At 44.2% G+C, this 18,802-nt stretch overlaps 1 protein-coding gene and 1 pseudogene across 1 annotated transcript; one reads left to right on the plus strand and one right to left on the minus strand.

The window, feature by feature from the left end:
* The first annotated feature begins 5,162 nt into the window (after positions 1 to 5,162).
* LOC124015437 lies at positions 5,163 to 11,627 on the plus strand (annotated as a pseudogene).
* Positions 11,628 to 12,538: 911 nt separating this feature from the next.
* Positions 12,539 to 17,290, minus strand: krt98 (keratin 98). The gene is made up of 7 exons (XM_046330624.1): positions 16,879 to 17,290; positions 15,995 to 16,077; positions 15,267 to 15,423; positions 14,263 to 14,424; positions 13,817 to 13,942; positions 12,933 to 13,164; positions 12,539 to 12,658 (listed from the first exon to the last, which is right to left on the minus strand). The coding sequence occupies exons 1-7, from the start codon at positions 17,230 to 17,232 to the stop codon at positions 12,582 to 12,584; spliced, it is 1,191 nt and encodes a 396-aa protein (XP_046186580.1). The 5' UTR covers positions 17,233 to 17,290; the 3' UTR covers positions 12,539 to 12,581.
* Positions 17,291 to 18,802: the final 1,512 nt, after the last annotated feature.

The following is an 18,802-nucleotide window of genomic DNA, read 5'->3' on the forward strand; positions in this document are numbered from 1 at the left end:
TATGGAGGGTGTTTGTGGAGTCAACTGTAGAGCTGTACACCATGTTTTAGTGGACATATTTAGATTTGAAAACAATACATTTTAAATGAGATGCCAAAATGTATCTGCTATGACATCCGTACTCACATATTCATATATTCAGTCTATGATTTACATTTACATTTAAGTCATTTAGCAGACGCTCTTATCCAGAGCGACTTACAAATTGGTGCATTCACCTTATGACTGACATGATAAAGCGTTAATATCTCTGAAACAAGTGAAACCACACAGTCCATTCTCATTCTACCACATAATCTTTATTGATGGTTCTGTTGACAAATTATTACTTGATCTCATCCACATCCACATCGAGGTTCTATGTGTTCTCCATCATAACTACCATGTAGGTCTATGGAGGTAGCTGAGTTGCATGAGCCTCCTATTCTTTATACTGAAGTCAATATAGCCAGACAAGGACGGAAAATAGCTGTCCTCCGGCTACAGGAAGTACAGTTCCCGCTCAGCCCAGTCAAAACTGTTCGCTGCTCTGGCCCCCCCAATGGTGGAACAAACTCCCTCACGACGCCAGGACAGCGGAATCAATCACCACCTTCCGGAGACACCTGAAACCCCACCTCTTTAAGGAATACCTAGGATAGGATAAAGTAATCCTTCTACCCCCCCCCCCCTTAAAAGATTTAGATGCACTATTGTAAAGTGGCTGTTCCACTGGATGTCATAAGGTGAATGCACCAATTTGTAAGTCGCTCTGGATAAGAGCGTCTGCTAAATGACTTAAATGTAAATGTAAATGTACACCAGTGTGCTACCCTGGAGTGTCCTGTTGAGACTACTTTAGGCCTTCTTTGCGAAAATGTGTTTTAGGTCATCAGGTATTTGGTGATGTGAGTATATTTAGTATAGTTTTACATAAAAAAGCATATCTTTAGAATTTTGAATTATTTATTATTTTTCTGATAATCACTGAGTAGGGTGGGTCCTCCTATTCCTCTTCTGAGGAGCCTCCACTGTTACACAACATCAGTAGGTATTGGAGTTAGAGGATGGTCATTTCGCGTTGACAGATATGACTGTGGGAGACTTAGGAGATTTGGAAAACTCATACAAAGATTTGGAAAGTAGAGTGTTCTACTCACAGTGGTGGACAGCCATAAATCAAGATGCAGACCACATATACACTACATGGCCAAAAGTATTTGGACACTCGTCACTTGCTCGTCAAACACCGCATTCCAAAATCATGGGCATTAATATGGAGTTGGTCCACCCTTTGCTACTATAACAGCCGACACTCTTCTGGGAAGGCTTTCCACTAGATGTTGGAACATTGCTGCATTTACTTGGTTCCATTCTGCCACAAGAGCATTAGTGAGGTCGGGCACTGATATTTGGTGATTAGGCCTGTGATTCATCACTTCAGAGAACACGTTTCCACTGCTCCAGAGTCCAATGGCGGCGAGCTTTACACCACTCTATCAGAAGCTTGGCAATGCTCATGGGGGTCTTAGGCTTTTGTGCGGCTGCTCAGCCATGGAAACCTATTTCATAAAGCTCCCGGCTAACTGTGTATGTGCTGACCTTGCTTCCAGAGGCAGTTGGAACTTGGTAGTGGGTGTTGCAATCGAGGGCAGACTATTTTTATGCGCTTCAGCACTCGGCGGTCCCGTTCTGTGAGCTTGTGTGGCCTACCACTTTGCGGCTGAGCCGTTGTTGCTCCTAGACATTTCCACTTCATAATAACAGCACTTACAGTTGTCCGGTGCAGCACCAGCAGAAATTTGACAAACTGACTTGTTGGAAAGGTGGCATCCTATGGTGGTGCCACATTGAAAGTCACTGAGGTCTTCAGTAAGGCCAATCTACTGAATTGTTTGTTTATGGAGATTGCATAGCTGTGTGCTTGATTTTATACACATGTCAGCAACGGGTGTGGCTGAAATAACCACTAATTTGAAGGGGTGTCCACATATTTTGGCCATGTAGTGTATGATAGATGATATAGTGTTTCAGATGAATTTATTATATATAATTTAATTGCATTGGCCTGGCACCTTGTTTGTGTGAACACGCCAATGCAAACTCACTGACTGACTGCACCCTTCTGATTTAGCATTTCTCAGAAAAGTCCATCATTTCACAAATGTAATAAGACACATGCGACAGCACTTGGGATTTGAATGGGGTTGGGGGTTGAGACAGGGGTTGAGTTCTGGGTGAATCTAGTGACTGGCAGTGGCTCTATGTGTTGTTGTGCTTGGCTCGGATCTATGTGACTGGGTTGTAATTCAGCCACAAACAACCAGGAAATATGTTATGAATAATTAAAGGGTGAGGCTAAGGTGAGGAGGTATATTTTTGTTTTTACAAACTTTAGACAAGTCTTAGGGCAACATTTATCTATTGTTTTTGGACTGAGGCTGGAGCACTCAAGAATACTCAACTCCACTTGGAAAGTCATTCTGGCATGTCTTTGGCATTAATATATGTGTAATTCTCCCGCTGATAAATAAAAAGTTTAACCTGGGCTTCGCTCCTTTCATATTTATTTTGATCCTGACAAATTCCCCAGTTCCTGCCGGTGACAAGCATACCCATAACATGATGCTGCCATCACAAAGCTTGAAAATACAAAGGGTTTCACCCTGTGTTGTGTATTCAGGATCAAAATATATAATGGAGCAATGCCCAGGTAAAATGTTAGAGGTAAATGGTAACCTCTGGAGTGTGACAAAAAAGATACAGTGGGGAGAACAAGTATTCGATACACTGCCGATTTTGCAGGTTTTCCTACTTACAAAGCATGTATAGGTCTGTAATTTTATCATAGGTACACTTCAACTGTGAGAGACGGAATCTGAAACAAAAATCCAGAAAATCACATTGTATGATTTTTAAGTAATTCATTTGCATTTTATTGCATGACATAAGTATTTGATCATCTACCAACCAGTAAGAATTCCGGCTCTCACAGACCTGTTAGTTTTTCTTTAAGAAGCCCTCCTGTTCTCCACTCATTACCCATATTAACTGTACCTGTTTGAACTCGTTACCTGTATAAAATACACCTGTCCACACACTCAATCAAACAGACTCCAACCTCACCACAATGGCCAAGACCAGAGAGCTGTGTAAGGACATCAGGGATAAAATTGTAGACCTGCACAAGTCTGGGATGGGCTACAGGACTATAGGTAAGCAGCTTGCTGAGAAGGCAACAACTGTTGGCGCAATTATTAGAAAATGGAAGAAGTACAAGAAGACGGTCAATCACCCTCGGTCTGGGGCTCCATGCAAGATCTTACCTCGTGGGGCATCAATGATTGTGAGGAAGGTGAGGGATCAGCCCAGAACTACACGGCAGGACCTGGTCAATGACCTGAAGAGAGCTGGGACCACAGTCTCAAAGAAAACCATTAGTAACACACTACGCCGTCATGGATTAAAATCCTGCAGCGCACGCAAGGTCCCCCTGCTCAAGCCAGCACATGTCCAGGACCGTCTGAAGTTTGCCAATGACCATCTGGATAATCCAGAGGAGGAATGGGAGAAGGTCATGTGGTCTGATGAGACAAAAATAAAGCTTTTTGGTCTAAACTCCACTTGCCGTGTTTGGAGGAAGAAGAAGGATGAGTACAACCCCAAGAACATCATCCCAACCATGAAGCATGGAGGTGGAAACATCATTCTTTGGGGATGCTTTTCTACAAAGGGGACAGGGCAGACTGCACCATATTGAGGGGAGGTGGATGGGGCCATGTATTGCAAGATCTTGGCCAACAACCTCCTTCCCTCAGTAAGACCATTGAAGATGGGTCGTGGCTGGGTCTTCCAGCATGACAAAGACCCGAAACACACAGCCAGGACAACTAAGGAGTGGCTCCGTAAGAAGCATCTCAAGGTCCTGGAGTGGCCTAGCCAGTCTCCAGACCTGAACCCAATAGAACATCTTTAGAGGGAGCTGAAAGTCCGTATTGCCCAGCGACAGCCCCAAAACCTGAAGGATCTGGAGAAGGTCTGTATGGAGGAGTGGGCCAAAATCCCTGCTGCAGTGTGTGCAAACCTGGTCAAGTACTACAGGAAATGTATGATCTCTGTAATTGCAAACAAAGGTTTCTGTACCAAATATTAAGTTCTGCTTTTCTGATGTATCAAATACTTATGTCATGCAATAAAATGCAAATGAATTGCTTAAAAATCATACAATGTGATTTTTCTGGATATTTGTTTTAGATTCTGTCTCTCACAGTTGAAGTGTACCTTTGATTTTTTTTAAATACAGACCTCTACATCCTTTGTAAGTAGGAAACACTGCCGATTTTGCAGGTTATCAAATACTTGTTCTCCCCACTGTATATGGAAATATTCAGATGCCAAGTTCCCTGCCAAGGTGTTAACGGAAAAGAACACTACTTTAATCCCACCTGAGGTGAGTTTTTCTGGGGTACGATGCCCTGACTAATGACTCTATAAAGTGGTAAAAGGAAGGAAAAAAATACTTTTGTCGGTCCTGCAGACTCCTACAGTAGATGGGACACACATACAGTTGAGTGAAACCTGAGTATATGCATAAAATCTATCAAGGAACAATCGACTGTTGTGATTAAGGGAAAAGACAGGTCTGTTCGGGGAGAATGTTGTCTCGGTGTCAAGAGAGATCATATTGTACTGCGACGTTTCTTTGCAACTTGTTGTCTTGGTAACTGAACAGGTACAGGTAAATAGCCATTCAGTGTTTCAAATATGCTCAGAAAACATCTGTCACCTGTCACAGCATGTCAAAGTTAAACTGTGTGTGTTGACTGATTAAATTACTCACCTGGGGCTAATAGACGCAGGCCTGTCTATGCTTTAAGCCAGATGCTTTTAAAGGAGAGGAATTCCATCTCTTTATGGGAGTGTGCACTTCTATATGTTTGTGTGAGTGCCTGCAAGCACCCTGTCGGCTGACACCACCTATAGAGTGAGATGGGGGACAGTGGAGTTACACAACAAGAGTATATTTTCAAAATTTGCATATCCACACATACAGCACATATCTATCCTGGGGGGCTGCCCTACATGTGGTAATACTTCCCTGTATACCTCCCTTCTGCCTCCCCCACACATGTCCTCCTCCCACCCTCCATCCCTCCTTCCACCATGTGCAGCATATAAAGGGAACAGTGGCTGTGCCAGGCACCACATTCTCTCTCCTCTTCATCCCAGGCAGGCAGACTCCTTCTCAGCAGCCATGTCCTTCTCCAGATCTAGCATGTCCTACAGCAGCAGCGGTGGTGGAGGTGGCACCATGTCCATGAGGTCTGGAGGTGGAGGTGGAATGGGTATGGGCTCCTCACGCTTCTCCTCGATGGGTGGTGGTGGTGGTGGAGGAGGCCGCGTCACTGCCATGAGGGCCGGCAGTGTGTATGGAGGTGCAGGAGGCTCTGGGGTGCGCATCTCTAGCTCCTCGTTTGGTTCCGGCGGAGGAGGTGGTGGTGGCGGTTATGGTTTTGGAATGGGAGGGGGAAGTGGTGGTGGCAGTTATGGTTTCGGCATGGGAGGGGGTGGTGGTGGCGGTGGAGCCGACCTCCATGTGTCGGCCAACGAGAAGGCCACAATGCAGAACCTGAACGACCGCCTGTCCAACTACTTGGAGAAGGTGCGCTCTCTGGAGGCGGCCAACGCCGAGCTGGAGCTGAAGACGCTACTATTGCCGACCTGCAGGACAAGGTACGTGACATGTCTCCTTGATAGAAAAATAACTATATGTCAAAACATGGTAATGTCTGCAGAGTGACAATGTCATGCTTCTTTAGAGAGTACAGGTACATGGTGTACACATGTCAGTTACTGAGAGTTATTCATGACTATTGGAAAATGCAAAATTCTATGCATTTGTCATAATTGATTCAACCAACATATTGCACCAAAGATAGATGCAAAGACAGTATGTATACTTGCAGCTGAAGCATTAAAAATATAGCAGACCATTGAAGCCAATCCTTCCTGTCTGTTAAGAGCCTCAAGGCGATTACGAAAGGTGCCATTTGTTTCATTGTGTCATGCTTTACAATGTTCACAAAGACAACAGGTTCCCTGTAAAGCTTCTATGGGCTATCATTTACAGTGCAGCTGAAACTCAGAACTCAATGATTACAGTGTGGTATCACAGTTTGTGCGTACTGCATTACTGTGAAATTCCATGCATTCCCCATCTTGAAATGTTCCTCTCAGATCCAGGCTGCCACTTGCTTGAATGGAGGCATTTATCTGAACATCGACAATGCAAAGCTCGCTGCAGACGACTTCAGAACCAAGTAAGTATATCAAACACCATCCACAGATACAGTACACTGCTGGTACATTCCATATACCAAATGGAATAAGCCCAAATCTGTAAAAACCCTCAATGTTTATTTCATTTTGAGTTCAATCTATGAAAAAGGAAATGAAATGACATTACCCTTCACCTCCACAATAACCACACCATCCCAACATACATATCAGAAGCCTGGTGTTACTTTCTGTTATTTTCCAAAACTTAATGGAATACTAGATTCTGTAATCCCCTTCCTATTCTCACAGAGGAACACATTCCGACAGTTCTTTGACCTAAGCTCTCTCCATCTCTCAGGTATGAGAACGAGCTGGCCATGCGTCAGTCAGTGGAGGCAGACATCGCCGGGATGAAGAGGATGCTGGACGAGATGACCATGGCCAGATCTGACCTGGAGATGCAGATCGAGGGGCTGAAGGAGGAGCTCATCTATCTCAAGAAGAACCATGAGGAGGTGGGTGTGGGCTGATGGAACATATCCATACAGTCCCTTAATGTATTACATCTATTGACCATGTCAACCTGCTATGGGTCTCCACTAGAGTCTCCACTAGAACACCACTGCTGGCTTTCAAGCACATCTGTAGCAAGCAATGGTGTTCAAATGTTTAATGAAGACAGAGGGCAGGTCAAGTTGTTACCATCAGGCAGAGGTTAGTCACTTCTTCATTCTTTAAACTCAATACTATGTGTTTCTCCACAGGAGCTGCTGGCCATGAGGTCACAGATGACTGGACAGATCAACGTGGAGGTGGACGCAGCACCACAGGAGGACCTGTCCAGAGTCATGGCTGAGATCCGTGAGCAGTACGAGTCCGTTAGTGCCAAGAACCAGCGCGACCTGGAGGCCTGGTTCCAGACCAAGGTAGAACCTCTAGAACCTCTAAACTATGTTCATGGTGTAGATGTTCATTGACTTCTAGTTGTTAATGTTGTCACATTCTATCATGATTTGGTTTGTTCCTGTGATGATTGATGAGTTAAAGTGGTGTAATGTTCTTAAGTAAAAATCCTTTAAATACTACTTTAGTAGTTTTTGGGGTATCTGTGCTTTACTGTTTATATTTTTGACAACTTTTACTTTTACTTCACTACATTCCTAAAGAAAATAATGTACTCCATACATTTGATCTGACACCCAAAAGTACTTGTCACATTTTGAATGCTTAGCAGGACAGGAAATTGGTCCAAGTCATTCACTTATCAAGAGATCACCCCTGGTAATATGCTATTGTCTGTGATCTGGCGGACTCACTAAACACACATGCTTCTTTTGTAAAAAAAAATAAAAATAAATGGATGTTGGCATATGCCCCTGGCTAAAAAAAACTTGAACTCTTAATACTTAAGTATATTTTAGAAATTACATTTACTTACATATATTTAAAACCAAATAGTTGTAGACTTTTACTCAAATAGTATTTTACTGGGTGACTTTCACTTTTACTTGAGTCATTTTCTGTTAAGGTGTGTTTACTTTTACTCAAGTATGACAATAGAGTGCTTTTCAACCATTAACAACATATTATTTTTTATAGACGGAGACGTTGAACAAGGAGGTGGCGTCCAGCACAGAGGTTCTCCAGACCTCCAAGTCTGAGATCTCAGAGATCCATCGCACACTGCAGGGCCTGGAGATCGAACTGCAGTCACAGCTCAGCATGGTGAGACATAATTACAAACATCTAACCACAGACAACAGTTTAGGGGACATTACTAACACAACTTTCTACAACTTTCTTAAAAAATCAACAGTTGACTCTTTCATCATTCTCTTTTCCAACCCTCAACTATCTCACTTTCACCTGGTCTCTAACACTGTCCCTCAAGTTGCTATAGCCAGGCACCACTCCATTACTATAGCTAACGCATTCAATTACAAGGGCTAACTTGTAGCAACGATAAAAACATTCCCTAACCAGAAACCGTGGATTGATGGCAGCATTCGCGTGAAACTGAAAGCGCGAACCACTGCTTTTAATCAGGGCAAGGTGTCTGGCAACATGACTGAATACAAACAGTGCAGCTATTCCCTCCGCAAGGCTATTAAACAAGTCAGTACAGAGACAATGTGGAATCTCAATTCAATGGCTCAGACACAAGAGGCATGTGGCAGGGTCTACAGTCAATCACGGACTACAAGATGAAATCCAGCCCAGTCACGGACCAGGATGTCTTGCTCCCAGGCAGACTAAATAACTTTTTTGCCCGCTTTGAGGACAATACAGTGCCACTGACACGGCCTGCAACGGAAACATGCGGTCTCTCCTTCACTGCAGCCGAGGTGAGTAAGACATTTAAACGTGTTAACCCTCGCAAGGCTGCAGGCCCAGACGGCATCCCCAGCCGCGCCCTCAGAGCATGCGCAGACCAGCTGGCCGGTGTGTTTACGGACATATTCAATCAATCCCTATACCAGTCTGCTGTTCCCACATGCTTCAAGAGGGCCACCATTGTTCCTGTTCCCAAGAAAGCTAAGGTAACTGAGCTAAACGACTACCGCCCCGTAGCACTCACTTCCGTCATCATGAAGTGCTTTGAGAGACTAGTCAAGGACCATATCACCTCCACCCTACCTGACACCCTAGACCCACTCCAATTTGCTTACCGCCCAAATAGGTCCACAGACGATGCAATCTCAACCAAACTGCACACTGCCCTAACCCACCTGGACAAGAGGAATATCTATGTGAGAATGCTGTTCATCGACTACAGCTCGGCATTCAACACCATAGTACCCTCCAAGCTCGTCATCAAGCTCGAGACCCTGGGTCTCGACCCCGCCCTGTGCAACTGGGTACTGGACTTCCTGACGGGCCGCCCCCAGGTGGTGAAGGTAGGCAACAACATCTCCTCCCCGCTGATCCTCAACACGGGGGCCCCACAAGGGTGCGTTCTGAGCCCTCTCCTGTACTCCCTGTTCACCCACGACTGCGTAGCCACGCACGCCTCCAACTCAATCATCAAGTTTGCGGACGACACAACAGTGGTAGGCTTGATTACCAACAACGACGAGACGGCCTACAGGGAGGAGGTGAGGGCCCTCGGAGTGTGGTGTCAGGAAAATAACCTCACACTCAACGTCAACAAAACTAAGGAGATGATTGTGGACTTCAGGAAACAGCAGAGGGAACAGCCCCCCCCCCTATCCACATCGACAGAACAGTAGTGGAGAGGGTAGCTAGTTTTAAGTTCCTCGGCATACACATCACAGACCAACTGAATTGGTCCACTCACACTGACAGCGTCGTGAAGAAGGCGCAGCAGCGCCTATTCAACCTCAGGAGGCTGAAGAAATTCGGCTTGTCACCAAAAGCACTCACAAACTTCTACAGATGCACAATCGAGAGCATCCTGGCGGGCTGTATCACCGCCTGGTACGGCAACTGCTCCTTCCTCAACCGTAAGGCTCTCCAGAGGGTAGTGAGGACTGCACAACGCATCACCGGGGGCAAACTACCTGCCCTCCAGGACACCTACACCACCCGTTGTTACAGGAAGGCCATAAAGATCATCAAGGACATCAACCACCCGAACCACTGCCTGTTCACCCCGCTATCATCCAGAAGGCGAGGTCAGTACAGGTGCATCAAAGCTGGGACCGAGAGACTGAAAAACAGCTTCTATCTCAAGGCCATCAGACTGTTAAACAGCCACCACTAACATTGAGTGGCTGCTGCCAACACACTGTCATTGACACTGACCCAACTCCAGCCATTTTAATAATGGGAATTGATGGGAAATTATGTAAATATATCACTAGCCACTTTAAACAATGCTACCTTATATAATGTTACTTACCCTACATTATTCATCTCATATGCATATGTATATACTGTACTCTACATCATCGACTGCATCCTATTGTAACACATGTATCACTAGCCACTTTAACTATGCCACTTTGTTTACTTTGTCTACACACTCATCTCATATGTATATACTGTACTCGATACCATCTACTGTATGCTGTTCTGTACCATCACTCATTCATATATCCTTATGTACATGTTCCTTATCCCCTTACACTGTGTATAAGACAGTAGTTTTGGAATTGTTAGTTAGATTACTTGTTGGTTATCACTGCATTGTCGGAACTAGAAGCACAAGCATTTCGCTACACTCGCATTTAACATCTGCTAACCATGTGTATGTGACAAATAAAATTGGATTTGATTTGAACTTTTCAGTATGACTGTAAACATTCCAAATTCAAAACCAACTCCCACAGTTTTTGACCCATCATCTCTATCCCTCCCGGCCAATAGAAAGGCTCCCTGGAGAACACGCTGGCGGAGACGGAGGGCCGTTACTCCATGCAGTTGGGACGCCTCCAGAACCAAGTGACCAGTCTGGAGGAGCAGCTAGTGTCTCTCCGCAGCGACATGGAACGCCAGGGCCAGGAGTACAAGATGCTGCTGGACATCAAGACACGCCTGGAGATGGAGATCGCTGAGTACAGGAGGCTGCTGGACGGAGAGGCTAGCGGGTACGGCAGGATGCGATTGGATGTCTCCGTCAACATTTGACTATAAAAACAATGTTCATTTTAAGTTGACCTTACTATGAGACATGGTTACTTTTGACATGAATCTACTGCTATGTGACCTTTAATAGATAGTTATTATGATCATAGATTCTAACTATGCTAACCATTGGTATCCCTTCCTCACAGACTCGGTCTCAGCTCCTCGAAATCCGGTCACAGCTCCTCCAGCTCCCACATCAGCTCCTCTAGCTCTGGCCTCAGCTCCTCCACCTCCACCACCTCCACCACACGCAAGGTGGTGATCGTCACAGAGGAAATAGTGGACGGCAAGGTTGTCTCTTCAAGTGAAACCAAACACGCTTAAGGTCCCACATACACACACAGAAAGCACTGCAGCAAGCAATGGGTTAACCCCATAGACATATAATTACTAGAATGGGTATAGGAAATGAGAGGCCAGCACTCTGAATATTGTTGTTCCCCAGTACTTTATTCATGCAACCTAAAATACAAAGTTACAACTTATACAAAATATTCGTAAGATGAGAAATCCCTGTCTTCCTTATCTGTATTATTTGTTGAGGCCAGCTCTGGTTAACTCTAGTTTAAGATGTGCATACCATCCTCATATTCTTTCTAGAATGGCTAAAACCCCTCAGACACCCATCATGGATCATTGACTTGAATGGGGATTTATTTTCTGGTAATTCTATGTCTATGGTTAACCTCCAGAACAACACATTCTACTACATCTGGATGGAACACCAACAACAGACCCCATTGTGAATGTAATAAATATGCTCTGACTTGCTGACACCATCATTCTGTCTTCTGTGTCTTTCAACTTGATGTATCTGATCTGGCGTGCTCCCATACATCTGACTATCACATTGGCTGTTATCTTTTGCACATGAGGCCAATTCTATGGTATTGAGAAAGTATATGTGTCAGTATGATCTTGAATAGTGTAATTTATTACATTCGCTTCTGCTGAGTTGAGCTTAATTCTTTGCATTATTGAATTGCGGATAGAAGAAGTCTGATTGCTAGTGTCACAAACGGGCTTGTAGCCCATAACAAAGAGGGTGACAACGTGGAGATGAGGAATAACAAAAGTACATACATTAACTAAAGTAAACTATATACAATTAACAATGGTGTGTGTTGTCAGTAGTGTAAGTGAGCGGTTGCATTCATCGATGGTGATAATGAGGGGTGTTGAGACGTGCCAAAACAAAGAAACCACAAAACGCCAGAACCAAAAATAATAGTGTGGAGAGAGTTTCCTCAGTGAACGGGGGGAAAAGGTGTATACATCTCCGGGACACAACTGATCCCAGGTGCGTCCCACATCGCTGACAACCCTCCCAGCTCCGTCCCCCGACATCCCACCAAGGAAAACAGGAGCAAAGAGAAAGAATTTGGCAGACATAACGGGAGGGTCGTCACACTAGTTGTCAGCAGAATTACATAATTATGTCTCTATTTTAATCAAACTCTCCGATTTTCAAGTATTAGATCCAGAGTTATATGTACGTATGGAGACTGTTTCTGAGGTCAGCTGTAGAGCTGTACACCATGTTTTGGTTGAAAGATGTCTAATTGAAAACGATTCATTTGAAATGAGAACACCAAATGTACCTGCCATACATCCATACACACATATTCATGTAGTCAGTCTATGATAAAGCATTAATATCTCTGAAACAAGTGAAACCACACAGTCCATTCTCATTCAACCACATAATCTTTATTGATGGTTCTGTTAATAACTTATTTGAAAGACTCAGTGGTTTCCATCACCTTTCCATCCACAGTGGTCTGGGTCACGATGATCGTCTTGGTAACCACTGTGGAGTCAAAAATGGACAAGGAGTAAATCTCTTTGCAATACTCACATACTGAGCACTTTAAAGCATCATTTTAGAATCATTTTTGTTTCTTAACATCTTCATTAGTTCACTTTTGATACAGTTCAAAATAATGGTCAACTTTCAACTGTTGAAGATACAGCATATTGCTTTCAGCTTAAAATCAAGCAAGACCAAGTATCATCAGTCTCATGATGATGCGTTTGGGAAGAAGTCTACAAAGGCCTATTGCCAGCTGTATACAATGGCTCACCTTGGGTGGAGCTGTCGTCCTCTCCGTCCAGCAGCCTCCTATACTCTGCAATCTCCAGCTCCAGCCGGGTCTTGAGGTCCAGCAACATGTCGTACTCCTGCTTGTTGTGGGTGATGTTGGCGTGGAGCTGGGAGAGCTGGAGCTCCAGGCTAGTCACCATGCTCTGGAGCCCTGCCAGCTGAGCAGAGTAGCGCTTCTGGGTGTCTGCCAGGGTGCCCTCCAAGGAGGATTTCTATCGGGGGAGGAGGGAGTGGGTGAAGGGTGAAATAGCACCTAGACGCTGATCTTGGGTCCGTATTTCCTCCCCACTAATGGTAAAGTTTAGGATTAGATGAGGGGTAGCTGATCCTAGATCGTTACCTAAGGAAAACTTCCCCCTGGAGTAAACTAGTGGGTATACTGGTGCCTTGTCCAATGATATACTGCCACAGTATGTGACACTGTTGCACAAGTTTTGCTTCTGTTCAAGGGGGATAGGGTGGGTAACCTCTCCATTGCACTACACATATGCATAATATTATATTATTGTATAACTCGGTTGCACAAAAGTGTGTGAGAGGTTGTGAATCTGGTGCTCCAATAGACTGTTCGGTCAGGGCCAGACATGAGGTGGGCATGTTGCCAAGTTCAAAATGTCAGTAAGGTATTTATGGGTGTCAGAATAACGATATGCAGAGACCTGGCTAAAATCCATGCCTGAGTTTTCACTTCCAATTCTATTATGGCTTTTGTGTGTGTGTGTGTGTGTGTGTGTGTGTGTGTGTGTGTGTGTGTGTGTGTGTGTGTGTGTGTGTGTGTGTGTGTGTGTGTGTGTGTGTGTGTGTGTGTGTGTGTGTGTGTGTGTGTGTGTGTGTGTGTGTGTGTGTGTGTGTGTGGTCTTGTACCATGCTCAGATGGGACTGCAGTTCAATCTGAAGCCTCTGGAGGGTGTTCTTGGACTCCTTCAACTCTGTGAGGCAGCTGACCAGCTGCTCATTGTTTGTCACGACTTCAATCTCCACTGTGGCCAGCTATACAGGTAAAAAAAAACACATTAGTCAACACAGTTTACCTCAGAGCCAACTCACTCAGTCTCTAAACTGATTTCCATGCTTCAATAGATCATTGACTTCATCCTATATACGATAATATACGTTCTTCATGCTTTAAACATGTTTTTTAATTAACACTTCAAATGTAACACTTTTAATTTTAATACAAGTTTTTTTAGGGCAGCTGACATGGTCTGAAACTGAATTGCATTATTCTTATGAGGGGAAAAAAACCTTTAGAGAGTAACTCTTTTGGGTAAATGACAACATATAGTAAGTATCTTGGTCATTCGGCTCACCTTGCCCTGGTACCAGGCTTCCAGCTCTTTGCGGTTCTTGACGGCCACAAACTCGTAGTGCTTCCTAATCTCGGTCATGGCTGCGTTCAGGTCCTGGGATGGGGCAGCATCCACCGATACATTCACCTGGCTGCCCACGTGGGACTTTACCATGGCAATCTCCTATAGGTCAGAGGGCGTAACCTCAGTTAGTAACCATAACAACCAACAGCAGCTTGACTGCGATTAAACAGGTCTCAACGTTTTAGATCAATCACACTTGTGATTACATGTTTTTCAACCAGAGGATTTGAAACCTGAGGGATTAAGTGATTGTCAACTAATCTAATGTCTCTTACTGGTCAATATATAACCCATTAGGCACCATACATGAACTGTAATGTGTGTGTTTATGGATGTAAGAGTCCCACAAAGGATAATAGTGAGTGAATGGAAGAAATAAAGAATACTAGGAAGTGTGAGGAGGGGGAGAGGAACTGTGTTGTAAAAAAAAAGACACCCATCCATCTGTGTAAAGGAAATCCTGGTGTGATATCAGCAGAGGTTAGTTAGATGTCATATTTGTGTATTAAACATGAACTGCTCCAATAATGATATCCTTCCGCCTAGCAACTGTTGTGGATGCCTACTGAAGTGAGTTGTCTGCTGCTGTAAGTGGAATGAAATACATGCAAGGTCCAATGTATATCGTCACTGAACACTAAGCAAATAATCAATATATTTCCCTAGTACTGTTTGCACTATTAGGCCAGCACTAACAAGTAAACATATGCATGTCATTCCTATTCAGGTTCACCAGCACAAACATATCTGTTATACTGCAGGTGTGGCTGTGAGGAGGCAGGTGACAACGCGTGGGCGTCGGTGGATATCAAAGATCAGAAGGCATTTTGTTAGATTTGTGTTGCTAACGCTGTGTGGTTTTGAATGGGTGTACAGTGAAAAGCAGCTCCCCTGTGCCATACAGTGTGGTTGTCCTGTGACTAACTGTTGGCCCCGGTTACCTCCTGGTGGCTCCTCTGGAGCACGACGAGCTCGTCCTTCAGGCCCCCGTGACGCATCTCCAGGTCAGAGCGGCCCAGGTTCATGTCACCCATGACCCTCCTCAGACCACTGATGTCTGCCTCCACTGCCATCCTCATGGACTGCTCGTTCTCATACCTGAGCAGGTCAAAGGTCATGCTAAGGTCACACAGGCAGATTGTAGTCTTTTGCAATATGTGTTCAGATTGTGGTCTTTTGCTTCGTCTATGGAGTAGGGATGGCTAGACACGGGCCCTGTCTGAATACCCACACTAGCGAACTAAATAGTGGGCGAAGAAGAACGTTTTACAGTGTGTCAAATTTGAAAATAGACATCGAAATGTGTCATCTAATGCGCGAATGCATTGACTCCCACCATTTGTTCATTTTGGCACAGCGTATCAATGAATATGTTGTCAAACACATGAGACTGAAAAGACACATGAATTCTACTAGATCAAACGCCAAAACGAGTAAGCAGTTTAAGTATGTAATACGCTAGTATGGGTATTCTGACACGACCATTGATCAGTTTGGCCTTTTCCTCACTAGTAGTTATGGATAGGATTTAGCTTGGCTAGGCTGATTCTGGTTCTGTATCTGAAAAGGGTAACTTCTACTCAGAGTGTGTTGTATAGAGCCTTGAGTGACAGACACATGTTTTATATGAATAGTGTGTCGTGATTCAAAGTAGTTAGTAGCCCCTTACTTCATCTTGAAGTCCTCAGCAGCAAGCTTGGCATTGTCAATGTCCAGCAAAGTCTTGGCATTGGACCTGGATGCCAAATGGATCTGTGTAACAGAAATCACAATGGCACGGTGTTCATTTTCACTCACATCAGTATACACACATTCTCAAGTGACTGTGACCTGCAGCAGGAATGCCAGAAAGGAGACTTGGGTTGTAAATCCCAATTGGCACCCTATTCCCTATATAGTGCATTACTTTTGACCAGGACCCATAGTGCACTTTTTTAGGTAATAGCATGCCATTTGGGACTCATATTTGGTTGTAAATAAATTTGGTTGTAAATATGAATATTGACGCGTGAAGTTGTAGTTACTGACATTCTTTTAGTACGTATCTGCATTGGCCTTCAAGGGACAGAACAAAAAATGTTCTCTGCCAGAATTCATTTGGGCTGAAATACCCCCATCCCATCTCACACACATTTCCCTCCTCACCCCCATAGATAGGAACAGATGCAACAACTAACTGCCTGTATGTAACAGTATAATTTTAAACCGTCCCCTCGCCCATACCCGGGCGCGAACCAGGCACCTTCTGCACACAACGACAACAGTCACCCTCGAAGCATCGTTACCCATCGCTCCACAAAAGCCGCGGCCCTTGCAGAGCAAGGGGAACTACTACTTCAAGGTCTCAGAGCAAGTGACGTAACCGATTGAAACGCTATTTAGCGCACACCGCTAACTAAGCTAGCCGTTTCACATCCGTTACAAGTACACAGAGGAGCCAGCAAATAAATCAACAGTGAGGATGGAGTTAGTGCTTCTGGGAATAAGTTAACATGGTCAGGTGTCAAACAGCCCTAATTCTAACACACACACCCTTCCCCCTACCCCTCTCACCTTGTCCTTCAGGCCAGCGATGGTGGCAAAGTAGGCACTGTGGTCGTGGCAGATAACCGTGCGTGACGCATACCAATCCTTGATTTTCTTCTCCAGCTCAGCGTTCTCCTCCTCCAGACATCTCACCTTCCCCAGGTAGGAGGCCAGGCGGTCGTTCAGGTTCTGCATGGTGGACTTCTCGTTGGCTGACACGTGGAGGTCCAGGCCGTCAGCCAGGTCTAAGCCACCCCAGGAGGAAGATGTGCCGCAGAATCCCCCAGCTTGGGAGGTGGAGATGCGGGAACCGTGGCCACTGGCACCCCCATACATGCTGAGGGCCCTGGAAGAGGTGTAGGATCTGGAGGTGAACGACATAGCGGTGGATGGTGGATGGAGGATTCTGTCTGGCACAGGTACGTTAGCAGATGCTGGCTGGATCAGACTTGGACAAAGGATCTGCAGTGACAAGCGTCACTCTGGTGGCAAGGTTATATACCTGAGGAGGAAGAAAAAGGGGCTTGGCCAGTAGTTTGTTGATGACAGTGGACATCCCAAGAATGTGAACAACCTGCTCACTCTCTCCCACCTCCTTCCATTCCACTTTCTTCAGGGTGGTGTGGGTCAGCCCCATTTTCTGGTGGAACTCGCACTTCATCTTTTTCTTGTTCCTTAACAAGCATTCCTGGAAAAGCTCTTGTTATGCTCATTCACCTGGAGTCCCTCTGTTTTTCACAATGGAGTTAAGGGAGGGGTTGGGGGGGGTAAGTACTGAGTGCAGTCTAACAGGTGACACTTTTACTCATGCCCACTAACCCACTTATCAATAAGTAAAGTTGGCCAGTAAAATGACTTAGGCTAATGATAAAAGCTAAAGCTTGATATTGTGGTTGGTGTTGTTCGACATTCTTACCAGAAAATCTAAAGTAGTGAGAAAAGATCATGCTGTGGTATTAACCTCCATCGTGTAGCAGGAGAAACAGAGGTGTTTCAAAGTATATTGTCATCAATTATTTCATAGACAAAAAGACACTGTTGTACTGATAACATGTTGCGTGTGTGCATTGCGATGGTCAAGGGGACGTATTGAAGTCAGTGGAGGTTGGTGAGGGGAGGACGGCTCATAATAAGGGATGGAATGGTATCAAACACTTGAAAACCATGTGTTGGATGTACTTGATACCATTTCACAGCCAATACCATGAGTCTGTCCTCCCCAATTAAGGGGACACCAGCCTCCTGTGATTGAAGTTGCAATCACAGATTTACAATTCCAAAATTATTTTAGTAGATGAAAAAAATGCAATTGGATGTATAGTATAATAACAATTGGATGTATAGTATAATAACAATTGGATGTATAGTATAATAACAATTGGATGTATAGTATAATAACAATTGGATGTATAGTATAATAACAATTGGATGTATAGTATAATAACAATTGGATGTATAGTATAATAACAATTGGATGTATAGTATAATAACAATTGGATGTATAGTATAATAACAATTGGATGTATAGTATAATAACAATTGGATGTATAGTATAATAACAATTGGATGTATAGTATAATAACAATTGGATGTATAGTATAATAACAATTGGATGTGTTCTCTGTTCATGGTAACAAAGGATGTCTGTGGGAAAGGATGTACATGTCGGGAACACTCCAGTTGTACACTAGATTAAGTTTCATCTTTAAGTCTACTGTAAATTATGCACATTGAAATAAGACACAAGACACATTTTTTTTTCATTGACAATGAATTCAAACGTTGACATTTTGGCTGCATCACTTCACAGGTCCCTATTTTGCATCCATTTCATGTTCCTTTTTAAAAATGTATATTTTAAACAAAGCATAGCGCTGTTCGCATAACTGTCTGGAGGTTGCAGTAGACGTTTCAGTAGACCGTGTGTGTGGAGCATTGTTCGTATGACTGT

Source organism: Oncorhynchus gorbuscha, linkage group LG26, assembly GCF_021184085.1.
Source record: "Oncorhynchus gorbuscha isolate QuinsamMale2020 ecotype Even-year linkage group LG26, OgorEven_v1.0, whole genome shotgun sequence".
In the NCBI taxonomy this organism is placed as follows: Eukaryota; Metazoa; Chordata; class Actinopteri; order Salmoniformes; family Salmonidae; genus Oncorhynchus; species Oncorhynchus gorbuscha.